The 15,814-nt window shown below is 39.3% G+C and overlaps 1 protein-coding gene across 1 annotated transcript; it reads right to left on the reverse strand.

The window, feature by feature from the left end:
* Nucleotides 1–1,483: 1,483 nt before the first annotated feature.
* Nucleotides 1,484–15,718, reverse strand: slc35e1.L (solute carrier family 35 member E1 L homeolog). Its single transcript, NM_001093272.1, is given in 6 exon segments — nt 1,484–4,355; nt 4,533–4,778; nt 7,201–7,326; nt 7,765–7,902; nt 10,209–10,279; nt 15,281–15,718. Coding segments are annotated over 6 exon segments (1,158 nt in total). The 5' UTR covers nt 15,636–15,718; the 3' UTR covers nt 1,484–4,133.
* Nucleotides 15,719–15,814: the final 96 nt, after the last annotated feature.

The following is a 15,814-nucleotide window of genomic DNA, read 5'->3' on the forward strand; positions in this document are numbered from 1 at the left end:
CCACAATGGAGTGATGATTGGCCTGCTTATGAAGACAGGATGAGAATCTGCACCATGTGGCAGCAGCCTAAAGATCTTCAGCCGATTAATGGGCCATTTCAGATGTTTTGCCTGGAAACAGCATAATATTGTGTAAATAAATGATTTCCATATCTGAAATATATGTAATCGCTTTCTATGTTTGGGTAGAAAAATCAATTTTATTTTATGGATATGATTATTATCCTTCATATATTTTCCTTCTGGCTAACAAAATGCCTTATGAAATGCCTCTGACATTAAATACACTTTCTTATTGATCCTGGTTTGTAAAAGTTAAGCCTTTACAAGATAGATTTTCAGTCTTGCTTAGTCCTCTCTGCTTGACCCCTGCTGAGTGACAAAAAAGCTAAAGGGCTACTTGTGCATGCCCAATCATTCTCATTTATTTGTATGTCTGGAATACAAGTGAATGGCACAATTCAGCCAATTGGATGAGCATGGTCCACTGTCCCAAGCAGGGAATAAGAGAAAACTTCAGAAATGACAAAAACCATCTGCAAAAGTAGATATAGTGTCAATGCTTCACTTTTAAAAAGCAGGATGTGTTATAAAATGATTTTAAATGGCACAGGTTATACACTTTTGAACATTTGTCCCAAGGTGAACATCCCCATATGTGTTTTAGAAAATATATCGCAAGGAGAATGATGATAATAAATATACACCCAAGCACATGCAGACACACGCTTGTACAAGGAAGCCTTCAGCTGCCAAACAGTGATGTCTTATATAAACAAAACATCCTCCAATCTTGGAAGAATTTGCTCATTTTCTAAAAAGAAAGTTGATTATTATTAGCAGTGATTTTTTGGTTGTAAAATAGCATACATTAACTCCATTATTACAGTACCAACATATTCTGCAGCACCTGTTTCCAAATGTTTACTTCTTCCACATTTAAAGGTAAAGGAAATATTTATTTTTAAGCCTACAACTTGCAGTACCAGTAAGAGACATTCAATGCCATTTAAATCTGTGTTGCAAAATCTGCATTGCTTTCATCTATTTGCATATTAAAATACTGGGAGGGAAAGCCTGGCAAACATAACCAATAGATTACTTAAGGTAGAGTGGGATAATATTACAGCCCACCTTCAAACCCAGGGCTACACATAGATGTCAAAGTAACCAATATGAAATGAGTTGTGATTTTGCCATCACCATAATAAAGTTGGAAATTATATAAATCATTATATACAGTAGCTAAATAACATTAGCATTTTTATCCTGCTCTGCAACTACGAGTCAACCAAAAAAGATGTCTTAGAAATTGTTAGCTGCCAAACTACAACTCCCAGTGTGCCTTGGGTGGATACATGAGAAAAAATTTAAATAGCATATTTCTTTTCTTCTCTGTTTTAACTTTCTTTATTTAAAAAAGGAACATCCTTCAGAAGTATAAGATACTAGTATGGGATCAGTTATCTGGAAACCCATTATCCAGAAAGCCCCAAATTACAGAAAGGTCATCTCCCATTGACTCCATTTTATCCAAATAATCCAAAAAAAAATTAAAAATTATTTATTTGTTCTCTGTAATAATAAAACAGTAGATTATACTTGAGCCACACTAAGATATAATTAATCCTTATTAGAAACAAAACCAGCCTAATGGGTTTATTTAATGTTTACATGATTTTCTAGTAGACTTAAGGCATGACGATCCTAATTACAGAAAGATCCGGAAAACTCCAGGTCCCCAGCATTCTGTATAACAGGTCACATACCTGCACCACATTCTAGGGAAGGCGGGTGGCACTAGCAGCATAAGAACACATCCTTGTTTACTATACCCTGTATGCTACCCCCCATATAACACAGAACAGGATCTCACTACCTTTGCACAGTTCTTGGATAACAAAATGATGTATGGAGATAACAATAAAAATGGTAGAAGTCTGCCATACTTGAAAGGGAAAAGAAAGGGTAAATTAAAGACCAGAGTCTCTTAAAGGCAGGCCATTAGGTTTTCTGCCCTATAGCAACGGTGTACTGTTGACTACTTCTTCACTCCTAGATCAGGAATTTGAAGTGTCTGCCCTCAAGCTAAATTAAACAAGTTAACACTAGTGTGAGTTTCTAAATGAGCACAGCTAGCTTCAAAATACAATTGAATCCTTTTAGATGTTAAAAAAAATTGCATCCGATTAAAATATGGTTTTGCCATTTTTTTCTGTAGCACAAACACTGTAAGGGTAAGAGCACACACTAAGATTCGGGGAGATTTAGTCGCCCGGTGACAAATCGCCTCTACTTCGGGTGACTAATCTCCCCGATAAAAGCCTTCCTGTCGGCTAGAATCAATCTCTGGCGGGATGGCACTCGGAGCACTTTGTTTTCCGAAGTTGCCTCGTGAGGCATCTATGGGCGACTTCGGAAAACAAATCACTCTTAGAGCGACTAATCTTTTCAGGGAGATTAGTCGTCCGAAGAAGCGCTTTGTCGCCTGCCCTTACCCCGTTGCAGTCTACAGAAAAGATTTGCCTTCCCCCTTATCCCCCAGCAAATCATGGGAGAAAATGCAAATGATAAATACGGTCTCTCAGCACTAAGGCTAATGGACATTTGTAAGGTGACTAAGCAGTGCTCAAACATGCCTGATGTGCCTGGCATCTGTTTTAATGGAAACTACTGTAACCAGTTAGACGGTTTCCATTAAAATGACACACATGCACTCCTGCCGCCAGAGAGCACCACAGTGTAACAGCCAATATAATTCAACAGAGCTTTATTAGGAGGAGGAAGTGGTATAACAGGAACTTAGTGGGCCTACAATTTACCCCAAACCAAACCATCAGTTTTATTCATCAGTCAGGATAGAGTCGTACTGTCTAAACTTCTGTCCTCCAAAGAATAACTGGGTCTGCTGTCCCAATTGTTACACACCCTGGTGCAAGCTCTATGGGTAATGGGAGCACAAATATCTTAGTTCAGGGGTCTAAGAGCCAAGACTGTGCGACATGACTCACTTTGTGGGGGTCAGGTCTGAAATCCTCAATCATTTAAGGGAGTCTGTGAGGTTCCTTTTATTTGATTTACCTTATGAGCAGGACTTCTTTGAACTCACTAAAAGCCTACTAAAAAAAAAAAAAAAACAGAAAAATGGGGCACATGTGAAAAGTCTGGTACTTACCAACCGGTATATCAAAAAAAAAAAAAAAAAAAAAAATCTGTTTATTTAAAGTCATTCTGCAGGACACCAAAATTTCACCAAAATACACTTTCTTGATCGCAAGTGGATCCATGTACTTTTTTTGCTCTTGTTCCTCATACAAGTTTTCTTCAGTATAAATAATATATAATTTGTTTTGAAGACTTAAGTGTCAGGTTGGCCGATTTAGACATCATAACAATATGTTTCCCCCCCTTTGACATGGCGCAAATACTGCACTAGAATTTCCACAGCAATTTCTGCTCAACTTGCAGAACCACCACGCAGCATGGATCTATAATGCCACACATTTCTCATTAAAAAAAAATTCTAATGCTCCTAAGATAATGCTCTATGTAGTCCTAAAACAGTGATTACGGCCTAGCAGCCATTTAATAGCTGTTTCAAACACAACTATACAGGGATACGGAGGCCTTGTATGTACAGGTTTAAATTAAAAGACACTTTTTGGCCATCATTTTGTTAGTCTAAAACAGCGAGGTGGCCATAAGAGGATTAAGAAGAGAAAGCAGAGTAGGGCTGAGTAGGCATCATTAAAAACACATGCGACATTGGCAGACAGCGATGATTCCAGGGTAACTAGGCAAAGCCAGGAGAAAACAGCTGTACTGAGAATGAATCTGATGTGATTAACACACATCCTGCTGTTATCAGTCAGTTCAAAATATGGTATTCCAGGAGCAGATATGAACTGGTCTCCAAATAGATAGTTGGGCCATATTTTGTAAACGAGAAGAGTGCATTTTTGAGCTTTACTTCCCTAGCTGTCTTTGCTCCTTAAAATTGTAGAAATTCCCAGCATGCTATAACTTAGCCAGAGATCAGAGGCATGACCAATTAGACCATGGGCATTATTTGGATCAGCTGGAATGGGTGAAGAGAGATAAAGACAATGATTTGTAAAAAGTGGGTGTGGGCTTTAGATATCATAGCGGTTGTGTGCTGTTGGGTGACTCTGCCTAGTGTACTGAAAGTGGTCAGTAAGTACATTGGTCCGACCATATTGGTAGTCTCTTCCAGGTGAGAAGTTGGCCATGCCATTCTGCAGCTTCTCCGGAGGTCCACGGTGATGGTCCTGGAGCTCCCCAGACGTAAGTGGAAGAAGCTGTTTCTTTGCCTCTTGGTTTGCGTCGTATTTTGCCTGGGGGAAGACCAAATTGTTGCTTTAAAGAAGCTATTCAAATTTCCCTTAATGCTTGCTGTGATGCAGCAGTTAAAGTAATCACATGACTCAAACTCAAAAAATGATTCATTCCTCTATATGCACACAAGAATGATGTAACAAGAAAGAGACCATCTCAGTCTGACAGATACTCACCTTATTATAGAGGAAGACACCAAGTATGGCAGTCATCATGCCCAGGATGTTGGTGCCAGTAACTGGATTACGAAGCATAATTAGTGAAACAGTGATGACCATTATCCTCTTAGTGGCGTTGGCTACAGAGTAACTGAGAGGGCTAATCAAATTCAAGATGCTAAAGGCAATGAGGTTTTGAGCAAAGTTGCAAGTGCCACTGATCACAAGAAGGAGTAGTGTCCATGGCCACTGTGAAGCAGAACTCTATGGGAAAACAAAGTTTAAAAAGGTGACAAATGAAAGGATTAAGAAATAGAATAAAAAATGTGTTTAGTTTTCTTATAGTAGATATACCAAGTCCTCCTACAGCACTTGCCTTTTGGATGCATAAATTAAGTCAGAATGATCTCAAAAAATTATAACAATAATTAGGTAATGATAAAGTAAAGCTAGAGACAGCCATTCCAGGACTAAATTCTAAAGAAATAAGTAGTACATGGAGCCCTTTGAGAGCACTGAAAAAGCATAGAAGGAATAATGAGAGAACATACTGTACTCCTTATTTGTAATATCAGGAATTTAAAGCGGGAGCATAAAGCCTGTCCTCAAGTGCTGCTAAAATGTATCTACATGACCGTTTAGACCTGTTTGCCATGTCTTTAAGGATAAAGAGACATAATAACAAAACCTTTTTTCTTGGTATTCATAATAGTAATTACAGAAACACATAGCAATTTCCTTAGCCATGTTGGCCATTGGTAGCATAGCATTTTAAAGGCAACACAATTTCAAAATATATTTTATAGATTCTTATGAGAACAGCTACACTAATAGCGCACTATCCAGCAGTTTAGATAGCAATTGTCATTTTTAAACAGTGGACACATCAAAGCTGTAGCTCTACAAGTTAATGAATATCACAAGTGACATACTGCATGAGTGTACAGATATGGGACCTGTTAGCCAGAATGCGTGGGAACTGGCGTTTTCCAGATAATGGATCTTTACGTAATTTGGATCTTCATACCTTAAGTCTACTAGAAAATAATGTAAACATTAAATAAACCCAATAATCTGGTTTTGCTTCCAGTAAGGATTAATTACTTCTTAGTTGGGATCTAGCATGGTTTAATTATTACAGAGAAAAAGGAAATTATTTTAAAAAAATTTGATTAATTGATTATAATGGAGTCTATTGGAGACGGCCTTTCGTACTTTGTAGGTAATGGGTTTCTGGATAATCGATCCCAAACTTGTACATTTTAATCATTTGTTGTGCATTAGAGAGATCCCCAATAAAGTCATCAGCAATCAATTGCTTTGCTGCATAATAACATTTTCATCTAGTTTTATTTTTCCAGAAGCGGGTTTTTGACAAAACTTAAAAGATCACCAACTAAAACCTGATGAGTTTATTTCACTTGAAATGAACAGCCATTGTGCAGCAAATTACAGCAATCAGCAATTGCTAAAAAGCCAATGGCATTATTATATATACAGGTATGTGATCTGTTATCAAAGTTTAGAATTTCAGAAAACCCGTCTCCCATAGATTTCCATTTTATCCAAACAATCCAAATGTTAAAAATGATTTCCTTTTTCTCTGCAATAATAAAACTGTACCTTGTACTTGATCCACACTAAGATATAATAACTCCTTATTGGAAGCAAAACCAGCCTAGTGGGTTTATTTAAGGTTTACATGATTTTCTATTAGACTTAAGGTATGAAGATACAAATTACAGAAAGATGCGCTATCCAGAAAACCCCAGGTCCCAAGCATTCTGGATAACAGGTCCCATATACTTGCAGTGTTTTGTTACATATCACCCAGGGAAGGCAGGGAGGAGGAAAACAAGTTTTAAAAAAATTCACATAAATTAAACTGGATCACTGAAAACATTTAGGGGCTGATTCACTAAGCTCGAGTGAAGGATTCGAATGAAAAATACTTCGAATTTCGAAGTATTTTTTGGGTACTTCGACCATCGAATTGGTTAAATTCGTTCGAATTCGAACGAAATCGAACGAAAAATCGTTCGACTATTCGACCATTCGATAGTCGAAGTACTTCCCCTTTAAAAAAAACTTCGACCCCCTACTTCGGCAGCTAAAAGCTACCGAAGTCAATGTTAGCCTATGGGGAAGGTCCCCATAGGCTTGCCTGTGATTTTTTGATCGAAGGATTTTCCTTCGATCGTTGGATTAAAATCCTTCGAATCGTTCGATTCGAAGGATTTAATCGTTCAATCGAACGGAAAATCCTTCGATCGATCGATCGCAGGATTAGCGCTAAATCCTTCGACTTCGATATTCGAAGTCGAAGGATTTCAATCCGAGGGTCGAATTTCGAAGTATTTTTAACTTCGAAATTCGACCCTTAGTGAATCGGCCCCTTAGAGTGTGATATAATTAAGGAAATCGCAACTCAAGAGGGTAAATGCTGCATTCATTTGTATACAATGTTTGCAACATTCTGAAAATAGTTTAAAACTTATATGTTTATTTATTTTACTTGCTACGACTCTTTGGTTATTGCAATGAAATAAAACATTATCTAAAGCTCAAATGAAAATAATAGATCCGAGACCAAATTAGTGGATAACAATCAAGGATATCTACAGATTCCAAGGCAGAAAAGCAAAAACACTGCACAAAATGTTACAGAGCTGGAAAGCACTCTTACCAAGTCACTTTCTACCAAGAAGGATGAGAGGTCTAGTAGCACCCAGGTGGGTATCATGAAGAAAATAGCATGACAGCCCAGTAGGTTCAGTAATCGTAAATGGTGAATCCTAGAGTCCCGCAAGACCTAGATTAAAATGGATAAAAGATCAGTATTGACTACTAATTATCTATCTATCTATCTATCTATATATATGTGAACTAGAGGGGGGGGGATAGTTTGGACGGGATGAACTTGACAGGATTTGGTATTTGTTCAACCCAACTTAACTCACCAATATGCAGAGAATTATAGAAAAATTTGGGACTAACAATGGGTGCACAAATAAAATGTGGCATAGATATAATTACTTTTAAACATGAACTGTTTGAGCATTAGACATGTTATTTCCTATAAACTTCTTTACTGGAGTCAGTAGAGGCATTTTACCTGCTTGCTTGGATAACAGTAGGGCAGCTCCAACCTATGTTTTAAAACATGCAAATAAAATGCAAAAAGCTTACTTGTAAAAACAGACCTATATCCTTTTAGTATTTAAGTGCTCTAAATACCATCTATTCTAACCTTTTTGGAGAAAATGTTTTGTAGAGAAAAGCAGAGGGTGGCAGCCAAAGCACTGATCAGACCCCACATGTCAAAGGAGATCTCAGTTACTGTTGCCAGCAGAACACCTCCAATAATAGGCATGAGAGACATATAAACCTGGAAAACGGAGACAAAAAAATATATACATTTAATAATGTGAGAATTATTATACCGACACAACCCAGAGCATTAAACATACCACAAGCCACCACAAACACATTTATATTTTGGAATACTTCCTCTGTGTTTATACTTGGTAAATACAGTCTGTATAAAATCTTGTCACTCTAATAGTATGACTGCCTCATTCCCACCATATAAATTGTCAGCCTTAGATATCCTGTACCTTTTCCCTCCACCTAAATAGTCAACCTCTCTCTTGGTATAAAGCACTGTTATTCAGGCCTCTGCTTGAAATCCTCCAACAGTGCAGGTTTCCAGATACAGACATAGTAGTACAACTCACTTAAGGTGGCCATACACGGATAGATCCGCTCGTTTGGCGATGTCGCCAAACGAGCGGATCTCCCTCCGATATGCCCACCTTGAGGTGGGCAATATCGGGCTGATCCGATCGTGGGCCCTAGGGCCCAACGATCGGATCCTTCACGTTCGCAAACGGGCGGTCGGATCGCGGGACCTCATCAACGAACAGATGCGGCCGCGATCCGACGGGATTTTTAACCCCATCCGATCGAGATCTGGCCGACTTTCGGCCAGATCTCGATCGGGGAAGCCCGTCGGGGGCCCCCATACACGGGCCAATAAGCTGCCGACTCGGTCTGACGGCAGCTTTTATCGGCCCGTGTATGGCCACCTTTAGTTGGTAGCACAAACTGTATGGATCTATCAGCAGCAGCCAACCAAACTTTTTGCTGCTGTATGGAAACAGAGCACTTACATTTGATCCAAAGGACAACGGTCTGAAAAGCACCGATATATAATGCTTACGGAGAAGCAGTTTTCAAAATGAAATCTAAAAAGTGTATTTAAAGTAAGCAAATATTGTTGATAATAAAGGATATTATAGCAAATATAAAGTTGCATGTCAACTGCAATCGACAACTGCCTGTGCCATGAGCATAGGCCAATATGAAAAACAGGCCTGTTTTGGAATGCATGAAAGATCCATCTTAGGAAAATGCAGGTAAAACCGACTGTCTATAACAAAACATACAGCTTGGAACCTTTAGCATTGCAATGATTGTGATTAGATCGTGTTATCTCTCCACTGACCACAAAACTAAATCTACACTTTGGCCCCGCCTTGCAACAGTGCTGATGTGTCAGATATCTTTGCAGCCATTTCATAAGGGTTGCAAAGATAAACCTGTTCATGCATCCTAGTTTGAGTAAAGTAAAACAATAAGTAGTCTAATATTTCCCATGTTACACTGTACAGGGAAAATGAAATGACAACTTAAATGTGAATAAAAAAAACAATGATGTATTAAAGTGGACCTGTCATCCAAACACAAAAATCTGTATAATTAAAGTCCTTTTCAAATTAAACATGAAATACAATTTCAATTTTTTATGAAAGCATTCATAGCTTTTGTAAGCTCATTTAAAATTCTCAGCTGTCAATCAAATATTGTCTGCCCCTCCTCTATGCCTGTGGCATAGAGGCGGGGCAGACAATAACTTTCACTTTCCATTCAGCACTTCCTAGATGTCACTGCTCTCCACACATTCCCCCGTTCTCTTTACCGCTTAATTGTGTAGCCAGGGCAAGGAAATGGACATCAGGTCCCCCATTCTGGTGCACAAACAAGATTCTGAGATGATGCAAGACTTGCCTTAATTAAACTGTCCACAAAATGGCTGCTTCCTGCTTGCTATAATTATGAATTCCCAGACTGAAGGAAACAAGATTCAAATCATTTATATAGTGTAATTAAAGTTCATTTTGCTTGACTAATGTGATAAAATAGGATTTGGAATGTTTTTTTTTTGGGTGAGGGGTCCCCTTTAATTCAACTTTTACACATCACAGCTAATTTAGTTACATAACAAGGGACATAAGGGAGAAAGCAGCATATGCAAAGGTTTTAGTGGATGTACTGACTATTGTGCTACTTAGTAATGAGCAAAATTTTTTCGCCAAGTTTCACCACGAAAATGACACCCATAGACTCCAATCGGTGAAAAAAAATTGTTGTGCGTGAAAGTATTATTGCTCAATTTGTCATGGGTCAAAAAAATTGTCGACCATGCAATTCAGCGAATCTTCACTGTTTCATGAATTTCTGGCGAAACTAAACGGATCAGATTTGCCCATCACTAGTGCTGATTTAATATAGGTGTGCAGTTGCTGGCCTGTAGCAGATAGCAACCTATTTCAATGCTGGTAGTGATGGGTTTCCAAGACCACTCATGGCTGATGTTGCCAAACCCTGTAGACAAAAATGGCTCCTTCTCACCTTGGTGGTTTGCTTTTCCTTCATTATTATCCGGGACAGTAGCACTACCCATATTGGCATTGTAGCCTTTACTGTAATATAAAAAGAAACAAGTTTGTCACAAAGCAGAAAATCAAGGTGGAGGGCACCTAAACAGCAACAACATATTACCCCCATTATTCTTTTATTGCATACTGCAATGTCATCAGCTCACAGATTGCCTGGATGCAGGTGTACCTCACACAATAGCAAATACACACACATAATTTTCCACAAACATCTTCCTTTGTGCAGGTGCTATTTCCATTGCACAAGTCCTGGTTCACTGTAAACAACAGCTTCACTTTTAAAGGACATGAATGTATTCAGTTGGGCTTACATTGCATTACCACTGCATGAACGTCCAGAAATAAATATATGTTTTATGAAGACATACCCAATTCCACCAACTGTAAGGAACCATTGCTATTGTGTCAGCTTTCTGTGCATTTGCCAGTTCTCCACCCCCCTTAAATCTCACAGGAATGGTAGCCCTGGTAGACAAGTGGTGTATCCTGAGACTAGGGGCACATTTATTATGCTGTGTAAAATGATATTTGCTGAAAAAAACATTGTAAAAGGCTGTGTAAAATAAATGGCGAGTTTATCAAGGTGTGTTTGATTTTACGCCATGTGAACGCCAGATTTGCCGCCATTATTTTGCATCGCTTTAGACCTTTGTAAGAAAGTTCTGGCAGAAGTCACTCTAAGAAAATAAAAATTCACTCTGTTTTTAACACAGCGAAGCCTGGTGAGGTGTGGTGGATTTTCCGGCTGTTTTTTTACACCACATAATAAATCTGCCCCTTGAAGTCCCACCGCTTTCCTGAGAATTTGTGCACCACCTAAGCAAAGGGAGTTCAAGCCCCAGAAATTAACCCTTTACGTTGAAACAAAGTGAAGCAGTGGGTTGCATTTTACATTTATGATATCTTCATATTTATCTGGTAATTCAGATACTGTTTATGCACTTTTTTGTAACAATTTAAGATAAGCAAAGAAACAATTGTCACAGGTCTCTAAAGAAAACTATGACTTGCAGCTTAAAGTTAGCAAAACTGTAATAACACATAAAAACCACAGAAATGTGTAAAAACTTTCATAACCTGCCAAATTTTGTAAAATGTACATGATAATTAGAGGGTGTGACCACAAAAACAGGCACAAGCAAAAATGTTCATCGCACGCCAGCGCCAATTCTTTTTATGCCTCATTCTATATCGAAAATGTTGGGAGGTATGATTTCTTTTTAAAGGAGAATTAAGTAAAATTAATATAACAGAGGGTTGCTAAATGTTAGTCACCATCCAAGAGATTAAAGGGGAACTCTGGCTTCCAAACCAGAATTTGATAAAGAGGCCCACATAACACAGAAGCCCCTAATATACCCATCACAGTTACCGGTTTCTTCTAAAAGTATGAAAAAATGCAATTTTCTATGCTGAAATCCAGCTGTATAACAGTTCTTCTCTTTCTGCATCATTTGAAATCCTGGCAGGGAAGGAGGGACTAAAACACTGATGTTACAAATTGTAACAACTACTCCACAGCTTACAAACAACATGCAGGAACTACATAATATACAATGCATTGCACTGAGATGTTCCATTCCTTATTGAAATCATGTTTGCAGGCAATTGTGGGGCTTGGAGGATACAGGCTGAGGACAGATGGCTGATGATACAAAGTAACAGTAGTCAGCCAGCTCAGCAAAGTAGTCAGAGAGATCAGCAGGAGAACAGGGGGCTAGGCTTGGGGAACTGTCAGAAACCATTAAAAATCATGAAAAGTCTGCATATTTTTTAAATGATGTATATTGCAAAGTTGCTTGAAATTATGTTTACTTTTCAAAAGTTATGCTTTTATGGTTCCACTGTACTAGCCCTGGGCACTTCTGTATGGGATCTGTAAGATGATCTTCTTGCACTTCTCCATTCTTCAATGGATCTGGGCCGACACATACGCAGTAGAGTGAAAACTATGGCCTTTTTCACTACTAATGAGGATAAAAGGCTGCTTGTCTGGGTTTATTCAGAGGAATAACACAATATCTCAGGGGGAAGCACACACACCTACTGTAGGGCTCCACCGCAAATAGCTGTGTAGTTTTGTGATGAGAAGATTAGACACTTTTCAACTCAAACCCAAACCATTACTTCCCAACTCACAACCAACCCAGCCCCAAAGTCCTCTTCTAATACCTATGACCAGGACCTGACCCATCTACCTATACACACACATACTAATATAAAAATCTATTTATATTTTAGGGATACACTCATGATTCAGTTTGGAATGTTTGGAATCCTAACAGTTTTGCAATAACTGAATGAGATTAAGATGATCTTCTTGCACTTCTCCATTCTTCAATGGATCTGGGCCGACACATACGCAGTAGAGTGAAAACTATGGCCTTTTTCACTACTAATGAGGATAAAAGGCTGCTTGTCTGGGTTTATTCAGAGGAATAACACAATATCTCAGGGGGAAGCACACACACCTACTGTAGGGCTCCACCGCAAATAGCTGTGTAGTTTTGTGATGAGAAGATTAGACACTTTTCAACTCAAACCCAAACCATTACTTCCCAACTCACAACCAACCCAGCCCCAAAGTCCTCTTCTAATACCTATGACCTGGACCTGACCCATCTACCTATACACACACATACTAATATAAAAATCTATTTATATTTTAGGGATACACTCATGATTCAGTTTGGAATGTTTGGAATCCTAACAGTTTTGCAATAACTGAATGAGACTGAATAAGTGCTCAGCCAAACTGAATCCAACCCCATAATGTATGTTACTTTAAAGCAGTGACAACTGATTTTACCTATAATTACAATATTCAGATGTGGGTTCATATTCAGTATTTGGCCAATTTTATTATGGATTCAATGCACCCCTAACAAATATAAAGCATGTATATATCAACGATTATATAAATGAATACATTCATACAATGTGTGTAACACCCCCCCCTTATGGTCTTCATCTCTTCTTTTGACTAGTACACATGTGATTGATGCAACAGGCAAGTAGAACACACTAAAACAGTAGCAGGTATATCCATCTAATAGTTACCACATTGTCCTGTCTGTAGAGCTGTCATCAGAGGGGACAATTGTTCTGGGCCTGGTAAATGCTGACCCAAGGGGAGGAGAGCTGGATATTGAATACTTAGATAATACTTACGTTAAAACTTACATAACTTATGTGGAAACTTCCATATGAAGCAATGACAATGCAAAGCAGTTTAACAAGCTCAGGCTTTAAACTTTGACCACCAAATGATCTAACCTATTAGCGTATGAATTCATTGAACTATTTATATGAACTACTTATTATAGGGTGTATATATTGTAACCTATTTACTGAATTATATGAACAATCACCTTTAAGCACTGGTATGATTAGTTATTCATCCCACGGCACGACAAGCACTAGACATGTTCCATGAATAAATATTGCAGCTGCTTATCAGTTACAGCCGCCATAGTTCCTTGGCCCCTCCTACAGTTGAACGATCGGTTTACTCCGTACTTACACCCCCCACATTAATAAAATAATTTGGGAGTTTGTAGCATAATAGCTGTGGTTGAAAAATAACCCACATCCATCAAGTTCACCCTTATGTCCAAGAAAAACCTGCCTAATTTACATAGCGCGTACAAGGGTAATGGCCAAAAATGTTGGTACTTCACAATTGTATTTAAAGACAAATAACTCGTATGGGGTCCCAAGATTTCTGATGGCAGCCCTGTCTGTCTCCAACAGCCAAAAACCTCATTAGGATGGGAAAAGGCCTTTGATACCCAGGGTCGGAATGGAATAATGTGGGCTCACCGGGACTGCCAAATGAAGGCCCCTCCAGGCAGTCACCGGGGGCCCCCTCCCAGTTTCCCTGTGAGCACCTTAGTGAACACCGATCTGGTGCGTGCCTGTGTGAACGATGTTGTACCACGTGCCTGCACGTAGGCGCAGCTGCATGTATTTTTAAGGGGGCACCTGATCAGGGGAGCCCTACACTGGTGATACCCAAAAACATGTATCCGCTTCAGGCCCGGACTGGAAATCTGTGAGTTCTGGCAAATACCAGAGAGGCTGCTGTAAGATGCCATAGACAGTTAATGTTTAGTGGGATGGTGGGGGCTGTTTGGGCCTCTGTGTACTTGAAATGCCAGGGCATATTCGGAGTCCCGATCCACAACAGGTACGCTCAGCACTTTACGCAGCAATACTTTATTATGTCCTAGTTGCACCTTCCGCTAAACGATCCAGTAAAGCGTCATAACTTTGAGTCTTTGGGGCAGATTTATCAAAGTGTGAGATTAGAACTCACCACAGAAAAACTCACCCACTTCCTATTAATTCCTGTGGGATTTTTAAAACCATATTTTTATTAGACGGTGACCTCCATTGATAAATACGATTCTAAAAATCCCATAGGAATGAACAGAGCGTGGGGTGAGTATTTCTGTGGTGAGTTCTAATCTCACTTAAAATAAATCTGCCCCATAGTGCCGCTGTCTGACTTTAAGTCAAACCGTTAACAAACAGGAGACATTTTCAAGTCCCTCTCTGGTGCGCCTCTTGTTCCAACCTGACCATAACATCATAAATATATGTATAGACTACTGGCATCTACTAACAACCCACTGACATCCATGGCTGGGTATTACCATGTGTGCTAATGCGGAAATCTTATATTCATTACCACTTCATTTTCAATTCAATATATAATATATAATATATAATATATATATATATATATATATAATATATATATATATATATATAATATATATATATATATATATATATATATAATATATAATATATATATATATATATATATATATATATATATATATATATAGCACTGACTCACGTGATTATGTATTAACACAATGAGCAGTCCAGGACACACGACTAAACAAACCCTTTCATACCGGCCATAAAGAAAACGGCATAATAGTCTCCAATTCCCCTGCCGCCGCAATTGCTTCTCAAATGTCCCAGCCCATATCCCAGGGCCTGCAGACTCACCTGTATGTGCGTAGGAGACGGGCACCTTCCAAATGCTGAAATGTGCAGACACCGAGGCGAAGTACTTGCCGAAGGCCAGAGGGATGATGTACCAGCGGTAATAGCGGGCTGGCAACTGAGTGTGTGGGACTCCCCAGGCTCGGAGCAGCGGGGGAAGGAAGCAGCAAATGGCAAGAATGTGAAACAGTGACACGGTGACCGGATAAGGGAACCCATTGAGAATGATCTTGTTCACCACGTTGCCTCCTGAGCTCACCGAGTACCAGAGAACGCAGAGCATGGCCACGCGTACCCCATCACGGACACCGGGTCCCTGGCCGGATCCCCCACCTCCTGCTCCTGACACTGCAGCCATTGTCCCCCTGGTACCTCCACTCCCCCTCTAGGGGGGAAGCCTAGTACCGGACAGGGACACACAAGAGAGACGTGGAAGTGCGGACGTCAAGAGAATGGGAGGGAGGGTTAAAGTGTTTTCATATACGCGTCACTTCCGCTTAGTGTTAGCCATTGAAATCTGAGCCTTTCTTGCGCTTG

The sequence above is a fragment of the Xenopus laevis genome, chromosome 1L (genome assembly GCF_017654675.1).
Source record: "Xenopus laevis strain J_2021 chromosome 1L, Xenopus_laevis_v10.1, whole genome shotgun sequence".
Classification (NCBI taxonomy): Eukaryota; Metazoa; Chordata; class Amphibia; order Anura; family Pipidae; genus Xenopus; species Xenopus laevis.